This window comes from Haliotis cracherodii, unplaced genomic scaffold (genome assembly GCF_022045235.1).
Source record: "Haliotis cracherodii isolate W230 unplaced genomic scaffold, xgHalCrac1.p SCAF_14, whole genome shotgun sequence".
NCBI lineage: Eukaryota > Metazoa > Mollusca > Gastropoda > Lepetellida > Haliotidae > Haliotis > Haliotis cracherodii.
The window spans coordinates 33,399,066-33,413,412 of record NW_027266269.1 but is presented as its reverse complement, the minus strand read 5'-3'; the positions used below and the strand labels follow the sequence as shown (position 1 = coordinate 33,413,412).

Here is a 14,347-nt window from a genome sequence, read left to right as displayed (position 1 = left end):
AACTTTCACAAATGCACAGACACGTAGTTGTTTCTCTTATTAATTTATTCAAACGGATACAACATAGGCAGCAACGTTTGACGTCCACTTTAATTGAACGAACGTTCACAAATGAGCCATCTGTTGCTAGCATACTCGACGTTAGTAGACCACTTCCAGTTGTTATACATCGCAGAGAGACGTGGGTTGAAGAGGTTCACGTGGTAGTTGACGAAGGACACTGGTTGGTGAGGACCCCATCTGACGTACGTCATATGTGTACCATCTTGCCACTCCCACTGTGACGTGCTCTTGTCGAAGAAACCGCCCACCCAGTACCCATCTGGCTGTGAAGAACCTGTTGACATCACATGTGTATTCAGTGGCAAATGTATCAGAAATTTATTGCGAACTTGCATAACGAACGAACCACTCAGTATTCGGGGTTGGTCTGGCGTGAAATTCATGTAGTTGTTGGTTGGTTGGTTTATTGTTTTACGCCGTACTCAACAATATTCCAGCTATATGACGGCGGTCTGTAAATAATCGAGTCTGGACCAGACAATCCAGGAATTGACATCATGAACATCGATCCACGCAATTGGGATCGATGACATGCATCAACCAAGTCAGCGAGCCTGACCACCCGATCCCGTTAGTCGCCTCTCACGACAAGCTTAGTCGCCTTTTACGGCATGCATGGGTTGCTGAAGACCTATTCTACCCCGGATCTTCACGGGTGAGATGAAAATTGCGCCACGCACAGTAAGAAAACAGGAGCTTCGTCAACACAACCAACAAGTAAAACGCCGTGGTTGATAGTGTGAGCAACGATAATAGCATTGTGACAACCGATTCCTGATGTGTTTTCTCTCTTACGACATGCATTTGCTACTGGGGTGCCCAATTTTTAACTATTTGATGGTGATAACCTGCGAGAGTGTTGAGGTAGTTGGAGATGAAGTCGTCCTCTGTCTTGTCGTTGATGGACATGAGTTGGTCCCCCATCTGTTTACACAGAACATCCCCCTCATGCCACGTATGCGAGGAATTCACGAGCAGGTAGCAGGATCCGGGGCCGGTCAGATAGGTGTGGGGACACTCTGAAATGTATGTTGAAGTGTATACAAAGTATACAATCCATTGATGTTTGTTTGTCGTTTAACGCCACACTCACCAATATTCAGCCATATGACGCGGTCTGTATATAATCGAGTCTGGTCAAGACAATCCAGTGATTGACATCATGAGCATCGATCCATGCAATTGGGATCGATGACATGCATCAACCAAGTCACCCGATCCCGTTAGTTCCCTTACGACAAGCATAATCGCCTTTTAAGGATGGGTTGCTGGAGAACTATTCTACCCCGGATCGTCACGGGTTACAAATCAATGATGACACCGTGTGTTCGCGGAAAGAGTAAACCTATTCAATAAGTACCCCCAGCTAATCAAACAGTTTTGATAAAAAAAACAATTAAGCCTGACACCTCGCCAAATAATAAACCTGACAGTTTGACACTCGAGTCTTGACCAGAAACAAAGACGTACTTGGCGGTGGTGGTGTTGTCGTTTCAGCAGTCGTAGATGCTGGAGTTGTCTCGGTCAAAGTCACAGTTATATTCGGGGAAGTTGTCTGCTGTTGTGTTGCGTTTCCTCCACACATGTTGACGTTACAACTGTCAGCGTCACAACAGTCGAAGCAGTTGTCTTGGCTGTCATCCTCGATGGAACGTTTGCCCACAATAGTGAGTGCGCTCTTGTAGAGATTACAAAGCTGGAAATAAAAGAAAACATTAATAAGGTTCAATGTCACAAGAAAAGAAACAATAACAATAAAGAAATCATTTTGTTTAACGCCGCATTGTCATCTGTGATAAGACTTGATGTATCACAGCTACATACAAAGGGGGACATTTGATATTTATCTTCCCTCCATATGACGGCGGTTTGAAAATAATCGAGTGGGGACCGTACAATCATGATCATTGATGTACGCATTTGGGACACAGTTTAACGCCGCACTCAGCAATATTACAGATATATGACAGCGGTCTGTAAATAATCGAATCTGGACGACAATCCAGTGATTGACGTCATGAGCATCGATCCACGCAATGGGGACACGATGACATGCATCAACCAGGTCAGCGAGCCTGACCACCCGATCCCGTTAGTCGCCTCTTACGACAAGCATAGTAGCCTTTTACGGCAAGCATAGTCGCCTTTTACGGCAAGCATAGTCGCCTTTTACGGCAAGCATGGGTTGCTGAAGAACAGTTCTAACCGGGCTCTTCCAGAGTAGTTTAAACATGGAAAGGGAAGTAACTTTGGTTTGTCTTGCCCAACCAATGACCATGCTTTTCTTGTATTATTCATTCTGCTTCAATCATAAACTTTAAAGATTAAAATTATTATTGATTTTACCAACACCAACACTAACCCTTTGCGAAAAAGATTTCGTTGGCTAGGCAAGTCCATGAAACTCTCACATTTGGCAACTAACACATGTTCCTAGTGCTAGTGACCCATGAAGATTCCGGGGTAGAATAGGTTTTCAGCAACCCATCCATGCCGTAAAAGGCGACTAACGGGATCGAGTGGTCAGGCTCACTGACTTGGTTGATGCATGTCATTGTATCCAAATTTCGTGGATTGATACTCATGATATTAATCACTGGATTGTCTGGTCCAGACTCTATTATTTACAGACCGCTGTCATATAGCTGGAATATTGGTGAGTGCGGCGTTAAAGAACAAACAAACAAACAAACAAACAAACAAACAAACTAGTGCTAGTAATAAAACCATGTCGAACGAATTCATCAAGAACTTTTCTTACCATTTTGGACTCACAGCCAAGTCGGAATGCAGCCCTCCCAAGGTGATCTGTGAATTTTCGAGTGAAGCATTCCTGCAAGAATGTGTTTTTAATAATTTCAGTGACAAAATAACCCTGTTTCAGTACTTCCATTATATGAATTCCCCTCCACTTTTAAATGAATGTAAAACATTCTAGACGATAGCCTAATTTTATGCTTAAAGTCAACAAGAGCTGTTTTTTGCTATAATTCTTAAAGTCGCAATGTTTAAAACAAATTTAGAAACCTCCTGTGACGTCATCCATTATTAGTTCGTTGTCTCTCACTTTGATGCGACGTATATTACTTCAAATGACCAGTCAGAAGTGATAATATATGTAACGTACAAAATCACACACAGGACATTTATGCAGTTATTTCACGATTACGCCCGATTATTGGTGATAGCCATGAATTTCCGGGCATGACGTTGTTGTTGTTGTTGACATTCCTACTAATCACCATAATGGTTAATTTTTGGGTATTAAAAAGTATAAAGTGCGAAATTCGGTGAAGATTTTATGTACGCATTAACAATTGCCTCCTTAAATCAGTCCAAGAGGCAAACTGCACAGACTAGACAGTGAGTGAGTGAGTGAGTTTGGTTTTACGCCGCTTTTAACAGTATTCCAGTTATATCGCGGCGTGTCAGCTTAATGTGGGAGGAAAGCCCGAAGTGATGCAGGTCTCAGACGTTTACCACTTCGGTGAAACCCACGAGCACGGGTATGGTGCTGACAAACCTAGAAACACGATCGGGGTGAACCGGGATTCGAACCCACAATCCTAGGTTTCTGGCATGCCCAAGGGACGCAACTCGCCTCAGACGACTGGGCCACCCATGCATCCCACAGACTAGACAGGTTTCATCATCGTCCGTTCACTGACCACGCAAGCAGCCATCGGAACTGTACTCCGCATGCCGTAATAAACAACAACACCAATGTTCCCCGGATGGTCGTCGTGTGTTGAAGGTGTCAGTCGTTGTAGGAATACAGCTGTGGTGTCAGTAGGAGTAGTAGTTGTAGTAGTGGTAGCAGTAGCCGTAATAGTTGTAGTAATTGTAGTCGTAGTAGTAGGAGAAATAGCAGGGAATAAATGTGAACGTTAGCAACGGTAGCAGCGGCAGCGGTAGTGGTAGCAGTAGAAGCAGTAGTAGCAGCAGTAACGGTAGTAGTAGTAGCAACAACTGCAGTAGTAGTAGTAGTAGTAGTAGCAGCAGCAGCAGGTGTAGCAGCAGCAACAGTAGTTGTAGCAGCAGTAATAGTAGTAGTAGAGGCAACGGTAGCAGCAGCAGCGGTAGTGGTAGCAGTAGAAGTAGTAGTAGCAGCAGTAACAGTAGTAGTAGTAGCAACAACCGCTGTAATAGTAGTAGTAGCAGTAGTAACAGCAGTAGTAGCAGTACAAGTAGCAGTAGTTGTAGGAACTGTAGCAGCAGTAGTAGTAGCAGTAGCAGCAGCAGTAGTAGTTGTAGTAGAAGCAATGGTAGTAGTAACAGCAGTAGTAGTAGTAGTAGCAGAAGCAGCAGCAGTAGTAGTAGAAGCAGCAGCATTAGTAGTAGAAGCAGTAGTAGTAGCAGTAGCAACAGTAGTAGTAGAGGCAACGGTAGCAGCAGCAGCGGTAGTGGTAGCAGTAGAAGTAGTAGTAGCAGCAGTAACAGTAGTAGTAGTAGCAACAACCGCTGTAATAGTAGTAGTAGCAGTAGTAACAGCAGTAGTAGCAGTACAAGTAGCAGTAGTTGTAGGAACTGTAGCAGCAGTAGTAGTAGCAGTAGCAGCAGCAGTAGTAGTTGTAGTAGAAGCAATGGTAGTAGTAACATCAGCAGTAGTAGTAGTAGCAGAAGCAGCAGCAGTAGTAGTAGAAGCAGCAGCAGTAGTAGTAGAAGCAGTAGTAGTAGCAGTAGCAACAGTAGTAAAAGTAAAAGCAACAGTTCTAGTAGTAGCCGTAGCAGTAGTAGCAGCAGCAGTAATTGTAGTAGCAGCAGCAGCAGTAGTAGTAGCAGTAGTAACAATAGTGATAGTAGTAAGAATACTAGTGGTAGCAATAGTAGTAATAGTTAAAGCAGTAGTAGTAATAGTAGTAGTGGTAGTAGTAGTAGCAGCAGCAGCAGCAGCAAAAGTAGTAGTAGCAGAAGCAGTAGTTGTAGTAGTAGTAGAAGCAGTAGCAGCAGCAGCAGCAGCAGTAGTAGAAGCAATAGTGATAGTAGTACGAATACTAGTGGTAGCAATAGTAGTAATAGTTAAATCAGTAGTAGTAATAGAAGTAGGGGGAGCATTTGTATGCAATCAAGTTGATCTTGGGTTGCTTAGAGGCCTACTGTGGCCAATTGTTCCCGTATCGCTGCCTGAAGAAGATAATATTGGTCAGTACTTTATGTGGAGGATAAAACACGGGCGGGGATTGTAAATATCATAAAATCCCGAGGTAAAGTGTTTTGTGTAACTTTCGAACCGACAAAAATTATGAAACAACATTTATCAACAAGTTTATGTTTCAAACATACTTTCAGTGAACCTAGAGTAACGGGCGTAAAATATCTATTCCTGGCGTACATCAGACATGGAGGTTGTGGGTTCGATCAAATTGAACTATACAGAAAACCTTTGGCATTTGATACTTAATTTCTTTGTCCACGTTGTATACAGGGGAGGGTCAGTCACATGTTACAATATCACGTTGTAAATATAGAAAATCCCCGGGATATATAAACGTTTATGAGATTTAACCCGACTGGATAACAATAGGATGACGTCACTGGAGGTTTATAAAACGTTACCGTTTTCAAGGATCTCTTAAAGTAATGCAAGGTTTTTAGGTGGTTTTGACGCTCTTGAAATATCATTTGTGAAGCATCTTTTTTAATTAAAGTGTAATGCGTCTTTTGTCGGACTTCGTCAACTGTGCGACGTATTTTTAATCAGAGGATGAGCAGTTACCTCCCCTGCACCACATATTTCATAGGCATTGCAAGACATCGGATCTTTGGCATCCAGACAGGAGTAGCATCGCAGATCAGATCTGTTATTCTCCTCTGAAACTAGCAACACATTGAACATAATTATAACATCAGTAAGGAGATAAACATCTTGTGTTTTCAATGAAGAGCTAGGTTACTTGACCCGTGAAGATCCGGGTTTGAATAGGTCTTCAGCAACCTATGCTTGCCGGTAAAGGCGACTATGCTTGTCGTAAAAGCCAAGTAACGGGATCGGGTGGTCAGACTCCTGACTTGGTTGATGCATGTCATCGATCCCAATTGCGTGGATCGATGCTCATGATATCAATCACTGGATTGTCTGGTCCAGATTCGATTATTTACAGACCGCCGTCATATAGCTGGAATATTGCTGAGTGCGGCGTTAAACAACAAACCAACCAACCAAATCAGGAACTTCGTGATGGGCTGAGTCGAATTTGAGGGTATTTAGGAACCCTGCTAAATGTTTGCCTTGTTTCATTTGAACTGATAGGTAAAGCCAATTTGATAGATATACTCTGACGGATGTTTCGTAAGAGGCACGCACAGAGACATCGTGATAGAGAAAAAACATCTGATATTAATGTCATTAACCTGCTTATCAACATTCATCCTCGTTATTTCAGGAACATTTCCGCGTTTTGGTTTCAGCAAATCCTGAAACCTTAACGACCTGCGTCTGTCTTGGTTTTCCTCCAACGGCCTGGTTTGTCGTTGTACAAAACAACCTTAACGCAACGACTGTCGTAAGTCTATGTTAAATTATGGAAGCTACGATCACTTTAGCGCTACGACTGTCGTAAGTCTATATTATGGTATGGGAGTAACGATCACCTTAGGGCAAAGATCGCTGTGTACAAGGCACCCTGACGTATGCTCTGAATTTAACTCGAAGGGCATCCAAATACACAGTGGTTTAAGTATATTTAGGGCTTCAATGATAGGCAATAAACGTCGACAGTCGACGATAGTATAAACATGACTGGCAAAAATAATTTGTTTAGCTGGCGTGATTCGACACCTGTATCGTGACGTCTACAACCAGCGGATAACATATGGTCCAGATGAAAACGAAAAATCTGCAGACACCAGTGATCACGAGGAGAATATGAAAATGGAAGACAAAACTTTTTCTATTATCATGCAAATTATCTGCTAAAAGCAGAGTCCATTGTAGGATTCTTACTATATCGTAAGTATATGTTTATAGGTCACTATCGAACAGTGATGATACAAGGTGTCCGCGAAAAGAGCGTATCTTGCCCGACCGGGCACCCATCACAAACACATGCAAAGGAAAGGCAAGTTCACCTTTATAAACACGTCGACATTTGGTACTTTTCAAAACAGGGAATCAGATATCACCTTGGATATTGATGCGTCCATTATGTAAATGCCCTACATATGTCTACCATGAACGTTTACAAGCTTTGGAAAGGCCTTGGTTGATGTAAGCCTGATCAAACAGGGCTAGCTTTCGTGCAAGAGTCGTATGACGCTCTGTGAATTCTACGTAGAAAGAGCATGCTACATTGGTCCTCAATCCTCGACAAATTGACTGTTGGAGAGTAGAGGTCATCCCTACGGTAGTCGCCTCTTACGACATACATGGGTTACTGAAGACCTATTCAAACCCAAAGTGAGTGAGTAAGTATGGTTTTACGCCGCTTTAAGCAATATTCCGGCAATATCTCGGCGGGGGACTCCAGAAATGGGCTTCACACATTGTACCCATGTCGGGAATCAAACCCGGGTCTTCGGCGTGACGAGCGAACGCTTTAACCACCAGGATTCAAACCCAAGTACTGTATGGGTTAAATGTAGACTACATTAAATATTCCTCCTCTGAATCAGATACATGTAACAGGAGTGAGTGAGTGAGTATGGTTTTACGCCGCTTTTAGCAATATTCCAGCAATATCACGGCGGGGGTCATCACAAATGGGCTTCACACATTGTACCCATGTCGGGAATCGAACCCGGGTCTTCGGCGTGACGAGCGAACGCTTTAACCACTAGGCTACCCGACCGCCCCCATGTAACAGGAAAAGTATATTGGTTACTTAATTGGTCGTAACACCCATCTCCCCATTAGTGCCCCTATTACCTCATCATTTACATCAGCAGCATTATGGCAGATAATAAGAACATTGAAAGATTTGTTTCTCTGCATGGGATATAATCACGATACACACTAATGCCGTTCGAAATTTCTTTGAACTGATCTTTTCATGTCAACCTTCGTTTTCTATTTTGTCTTGTACCTTGTACCCGCGTTTTTTTCAGGTGAACAGTTGACTTGCCTTTGCATGTGTTTGAGACGGGTGCTACCGATGGGGCAGGATACGCTCACCTTTTCGCGAACACCTGGTGTCATCACTATTTGTTAGTGATTCATTAATACATGTTCATGATATGGTCGGAATCGCACAATCGACTTTGCGTTATGCAGAGATTTCTATTGGATGTGGAAAGGGTAGCTATTATTTCACGTTGATGTGAGAAAATAGTCCTCTCATTTTTGTAAATGTATGAAATATCTCGGTCTGGGGCACGGATGGCCCAGTCGTCTAAGGCGGTGCGATTCGCTGTGCAGAGTTGCGTCCCTTGGGCACGCCAGAAACCTATGATCGTGGGTTCGAATCCCCGTTCGCCCCGATTATGCAAGAGTGACATTTTGAAAGCGAGGTTCGCATATGTGCCATGTTTTTCCTCAATCTTGTCAATCACATTAGTGTCAAGGGGGACAGAATGATATAATCAATGATATAAATGATTTCATTGGATTTATCAAAAAGGAAAATATCAGGTTTGTTGGCCTGGATACGTCTGAGGCTGTGAATGGGTCTATTCCAAAGAATTTTGAATTGATCGTTTTCATGACGCCCTCCACATATTCTCGGTCGTACCATGGATAGACATTTGTGTCAAAACCACAAGCATGGCGAAGACGGTAATAAAATGATCGAGCTTCATGATCACCATAATGTCGTTTAAGATACTGTGTTTGTGCCAAAGCTGGGCATCCACTGACAATGTGTTGGACAGTCTCATTAAATTCATTACGTAATCTACATTTCATATTTACATTTTGAAGCAAAATCACACATTGACGGTTCCGAGTTGGAAGTGACTTGTCCTGAGCAGCAAACAGAAAGCCTTCTGTTTTACTTTTCAGGCCAGACGACTTCATCCAAGCAAAGGACTCCGCGGGATTGCTGATCTTCTCAACACACTGCACATAAACTCGATGCAGTGATCGTTCAGATAGCCTCTCACTGAAAAACTGGGCCGACTTGATATGACACTTCGCATGGTTGACACTCATTTATGTACCGTCTAGCAGTACAGAACCATCAACAAAATCAACACCGACTTGAGATTATGTCCCACATCCTCGGCTCGTTTAGGAAACTGTGGAATGCCTTGTTTTCATCATGAGTCTTGACATGCTTCACAAGAGGATCATCACACAAATAAATGTTTGCAAAAGTGCACAAAACAATTCAATCATGAAGAGCCCCAACGTTAATCAAACGTCCTCCCATAATGATCGGCAAATATAAGCGATTGGGGAACGGAATCTATTGTCTGACATGATTCTTCGTGTGAGGGTGTCAATACCCTGAATTTCTTGTTGCGTCCAATCAACAACTCCAAAAGAATATGAAAGGACGCGTACAGCATAAGTATTTGTGGTTTTGACTTTATTGCGAGCTTTCAGCGAACTCTTGATATGGACATTCTGGAGTTCGTCCCTAATCTGCATCCCTAAGTACGTATAGACCTGACGCTTCCACGAGATGGTCAATAACGTCAAATAAACTGACTGATCCTCCCTCTTCTATCTTGCTACGATTTAGATGAAGAATGTTGCATTTGTCGAGTCCAAAGGACATGCCGATATCATTAGAAAAGGACTCCACAAGGAGAATCTGTTGTTTTAGTGTCGATCCTCCAATGGCAATAAGTTCAAGGTCATCCATGTAAAGGAGGTGAGGAAGGTGTGTTGGGGATCTGTGCTGAGGAGGTCCAGGATGATAACCTTCCTCGTTACTAAGCAAAAAGCTTAAAGGATTTAATGACAAACAGAAAAGCAAAGGACTGAAAGAATCGCCCTGAAATATTCCTCTTCTAATAGAAATTGCGAATACATCTCAAGTTGAATTGAGCAGCAATTCATTAAAGACTTAAGTACAACATGTAGTCGCTCGGGGAGGTCAATACATTCCAGTGACTTCAAAATCCGTTCGTGAACCATAAGCTTTTCACATTGAGAGGTTACGGTGGTAAGTTTTAATCTCTTCAAGGATCATTTTCTGAACGAGCAACTGATCCTTACAACCCCAACATCCCTTTCTGGCTCCTTTCTACTCCATGTAGATGATGTCATTCGAAGCGCAGTACGATGACGCGAGATCGGTAAGACACCCTGTAAATAGTTAGTACTGTGTGTTCAAACAAGTAATTGGGTCAGTCAGTTTTTAGGGTCAGTCAGATCACCTTTCTTTGGGAGAATTATTATTATTATTATTATTTCCATGAATTGTTAAATAGCTGAGTTTTGTAATACAATGAATTGTCTCAGTATCCCCGAATACTACTTAGTAGTATTCTGCAGCCCTTCAATTTCCTCAATCGCTCGCACACACGCTCGCACGCACGCACGCACGCACGCACGTACAAACGCACGCTAAGCATTTGACTTACCCGCCCATCCACACGAAACATATATCACCCAGAGGCAGATGAACTGGACAACAACAAAAAGTACATGTATTAATAAATATGTATACATACATACATTAAAGTCAATATCTGTTCCATGCCCATATTTACAAAACTGTCTGGCATCTTTTATTTGACCAGCTTCAATCATGCCTTTTTCGCGCAATTTTTCATTTTATGACATGTACACTTCTTAAGGCGTTATCCATCGTTATGCCCGATCAGTAAACCATACGGTTGAGACGTTTAACGGCACGTGCCAGTTACCGGGATTTATCATCCAAAATTGGCTCCCACAGGAGATATCACTTGGGTGAGATCAAGCGATATCTACACTGTAGATATCGCTGCAATGAAATTACATCACAATGTTTTGCAAACCATTGTGACGTCACTGGTTACCATGACATCACAATCAAATGACATCACTAACGGCGCTGCTACTGAAGCTATTAGCAGTACTTTTTACACTGAAGACACTGCTAATTACTGTCTACAAATTGAAAAAGTTGGAAGAATGATGTTGGATGATAAACAAAATTTTACCCTCGTGTCTTTTGATATCAAATATATCAACACTCGTTGATAAAACTGGCAAAAATCCTCGGCAAGCCTCGGAATTTTTCCACTTTTATCAACTCGTGTTGATATATTTTCATATAAAAAAAAACTCGGGTGAGATTTTTCTATATGTCCCCGTTGTCGGCATGTTGTACTTGAACAATCATTATGTCATGTGCGAAGTTTGAGCGAGTTTGCCATCCGCGTTCAGTAACTGTATATGTCTCTTTCACCAAAGCTGGTAATTTCATTCTTATAGCTGAAAATACCGATGTTCCTTAAATATTATTCCCCGTATATCATGAAGAGTTTCCTAAGACCTTATATCAGATGATATGCATGCCGCGGCCAAACTTCGATAGGGTGGTGCATGATACATTCTATTTTTATGTGCCCTAAATTCCGTTGGACAAAAAGGGGGGCATAGATGTCCTGAGAGGCCTAAGTGGACAGAAAGGGGGCATGGGTGGCCTGAGAGGCCTAAGTGGACAGAAAGGGGGCATGGGTGGCCTGAGAGGCCTAAGTGGACAAAAAGGGGGCCATGGGTGGCCTAAGAGGCCTAAGTGGACAAAAAGGGGGGCATGGGTGGCCTAAGAGGTCATATTGGACGAAAAGGGTGGCATAGGTGGCCTAAGAGGTCTAAGTGTACAAAAAGGGGGGCATTGGTGGCCTAAGAGGCCTAAGTGGACAACAATCGGAGCATGGGTGGCCTAAGAGGCCTTATTGGACAAAAAGGGGGGCACAAGTGTCCTGAGAGGCCTAAGTGGACAAAAAGGGTCGCATGGGTGGCCTAAGCGGCCTGTGGGTTTTGTCGCTTTATTTGCTTACAGCAGAGAGTTCTTTTGATTATGAAAATGTTTTGTTGCTTTCGTTCATTGGTGAGCTTTTCCGACTAAATTTACGTCATTTACTGATAACTAATAGATTATCGGACAACATCATTCGGTTATGGGCGTTTTCATGTGACTTACTTGTCATCAAATAAAATGCCGGAAAAGAAAAAATAGCCTTTAAAATTGTTTTTGACCAAAAAAGTACAAAAGTTCTCAAAACGTTACTAATGTAAACATTCGTTAAAACGCTGCAAATTAAGGTCCAAGCCAGAACCATGTAACCCTATCAAATACATCATCCCCAAATTAACAACGCTGGTTTATTTAATTTTTAGCCCCCATCAGACGTTGATTGGTCCGGCAGTGTATTCAATAACAAATAGGAAAAGCATTTAAGTATATCTCCCAATCCCTCGCGGTATTACCTTCAGGAACAGATCATTGTTGACAATTCAGTTCTTTATGTTTGGGGATAAAAGGGAATGGCTTTTATAACGACAGTTTTCGTCACTCCTGCTCCCAGTCCCACGCCTTCCATTTGATCTAACAGCTCTATCTGTACTGGCCTAGATAATTTAGATGGTACTATGAAAAAGAAGGGAAGGGTTGAAGTTGGACCATGACTTATTTCTTGCTCTCATCGCAGATTCCAATTTAACGAAAGACTTGCTTTTGTACTCTGGTAAAAGAAATTGGAAATATTGGAAATAATATGGACACGAATAGACTTCGAGATCTTTGACGGGAACTTTATTAAGACGCCAGACAGGTCCTTATCGCTTACAAATGAGTTGAGCTAACAAATTGGAAGTTCCAGTACTACGTCCTAATAGAATTAAGCTATGTACCATAAATCTTCTGAATTAAAGATATATATTTACTTACATAACGTGGCAACATGTTGCTAGAGAGTTGTCTGGTTTGAATGTCAGTCTTAAAGATAAGGTTATAAATAGTTCTGTAGAGATAATCGTAACATAACCTGCTGTCTCTGCGAATATTTGTGATAGTGCAAGAATGCAATGTTTTAATACCGTTATGATCAAGTCTAACAAAGGGCCCAGTAGTCAATTAAACCTTTCTCTTATAGCTAAAGGACCGGTTCCATCATTTATTTGGTGAAATGTGTGATTTTCAATATGTAGATCATTGCTTACACATTCAAGATTCTTTTAATGAATGAGCTGGCTTTTGCGGTCTGAAAATTTAAATAAAACTTTAAATTTAAAAAAAAAAAATTCAGAATGATTTATGAGGAAAACGCAGTTAATTAAGAACTTTTTTGATATTTGCCACCTAGAACCTAGAGCCGTAGAACCTAGAACCGTAGAACCTAGAACCGTAGAACCGTAATGAGGGCGAATCGTCGAGCCCACAATCATAGGGATTCCGCACGGCTAAGGGACGAAACTCTGCGCATCGAATTGCGGCGCCGTAAACGACTTGGCCACCCGTGACCAACCTTAAAGCAGCATATACGTGTGAAAATTTACAGCCCATGTTTACCCAAGATAAACATCAGTTTAGTTCCAAATACCATTGAAATCCAATGAAGAGATCGCAGTTATTTGCTTCAAAAACATCACGATGTTGAAATAGGAAGATGTTGAATGGTTTGCTTTGTCGCTGATTTACGTCACTTTTCGTGTACAGTAACTTTGATCAGCGACCGAGCTAATCGTGAAGGGTACACCCTGTCTCAAGTATGTTCAGTAACTTTGATCAGCGACCGAGCTAATCGTGAAGGGTACACCCTGTCTCAAGTATGTTCAGTAACTTTGATCATAGACCGAGCTAATCGTGAAGGGTACACCCTGTCTCAAGTATGTTCAGTAACTTTGATCAGCGACCGAGCTAATCGTGAAGGGTACACCCTGTCTCAAGTATGTTCAGTAACTTTGATCAGCGACCGAGCTAATCGTGAAGGGTACACCCTGTCTCAAGTATGTTCAGTAACTTTGATCAGCGACCGAGCTAATCGTGAAGGGTACACCCTGTCTCAAGTATGTTCAGTAACTTTGATCAGCGACCGAGCTAATCGTGAAGGGTACACCCTGTCTCAAGTATGTTCAGTAACTTTGATCAGAGACAGAGCTAATTTTGAAGGGTACACCTCACCTCAAGTATGTACAGTAACTTTGATCAGAGACAGAGCTAATTTTGAAGGGTACACCTCACCTCAAGTATGTACAGTAACTTTGATCAGAGACAGAGCTAATTGTGAAGGGTACACGCCGTCTCAAGTATGTACAGTAACTTTGATCAGAGACCGAGCTAATTGTGAAGGGTACACCCCATCTCCAGTATGTACAGTGACTTTGATCAGCGACCGAGCTAATTGTAAAGGGTACAACCCATCTCCAGTATGTACAGTAACTTTGATCAGCGACCGAGCTAATTGTAAA

General features: G+C 42.2%; 1 protein-coding gene across 1 annotated transcript; it reads right to left on the bottom strand.

The window, feature by feature from the left end:
- Nucleotides 1–36: 36 nt before the first annotated feature.
- LOC139460749 (uncharacterized) lies at nucleotides 37–12,870 on the bottom strand. Its single transcript, XM_071242219.1, has 7 exons — nucleotides 12,828–12,870; nucleotides 10,531–10,573; nucleotides 5,780–5,880; nucleotides 2,825–2,896; nucleotides 1,534–1,759; nucleotides 912–1,082; nucleotides 37–337 (listed from the first exon to the last, which is right to left on the bottom strand). The coding sequence occupies exons 1-7, from the start codon at nucleotides 12,840–12,842 to the stop codon at nucleotides 90–92; spliced, it is 876 nt and encodes a 291-aa protein (XP_071098320.1). The 5' UTR covers nucleotides 12,843–12,870; the 3' UTR covers nucleotides 37–89.
- Nucleotides 12,871–14,347: the final 1,477 nt, after the last annotated feature.

What these genes read in the sequence shown, in the direction of transcription:
- LOC139460749 (XM_071242219.1), bottom strand. An exon ending in AAATATGTGGTGCAGGGGAG is followed by an intron (nt 2,897 to 5,779) that starts GTAACTGCTCAT and finishes ACATTCTTGCAG; the next exon opens with GAATGCTTCACTCGAAAATT. An exon ending in GACAACACCACCACCGCCAA is followed by an intron (nt 1,083 to 1,533) that starts GTACGTCTTTGT and finishes CATACATTTCAG; the next exon opens with AGTGTCCCCACACCTATCTG.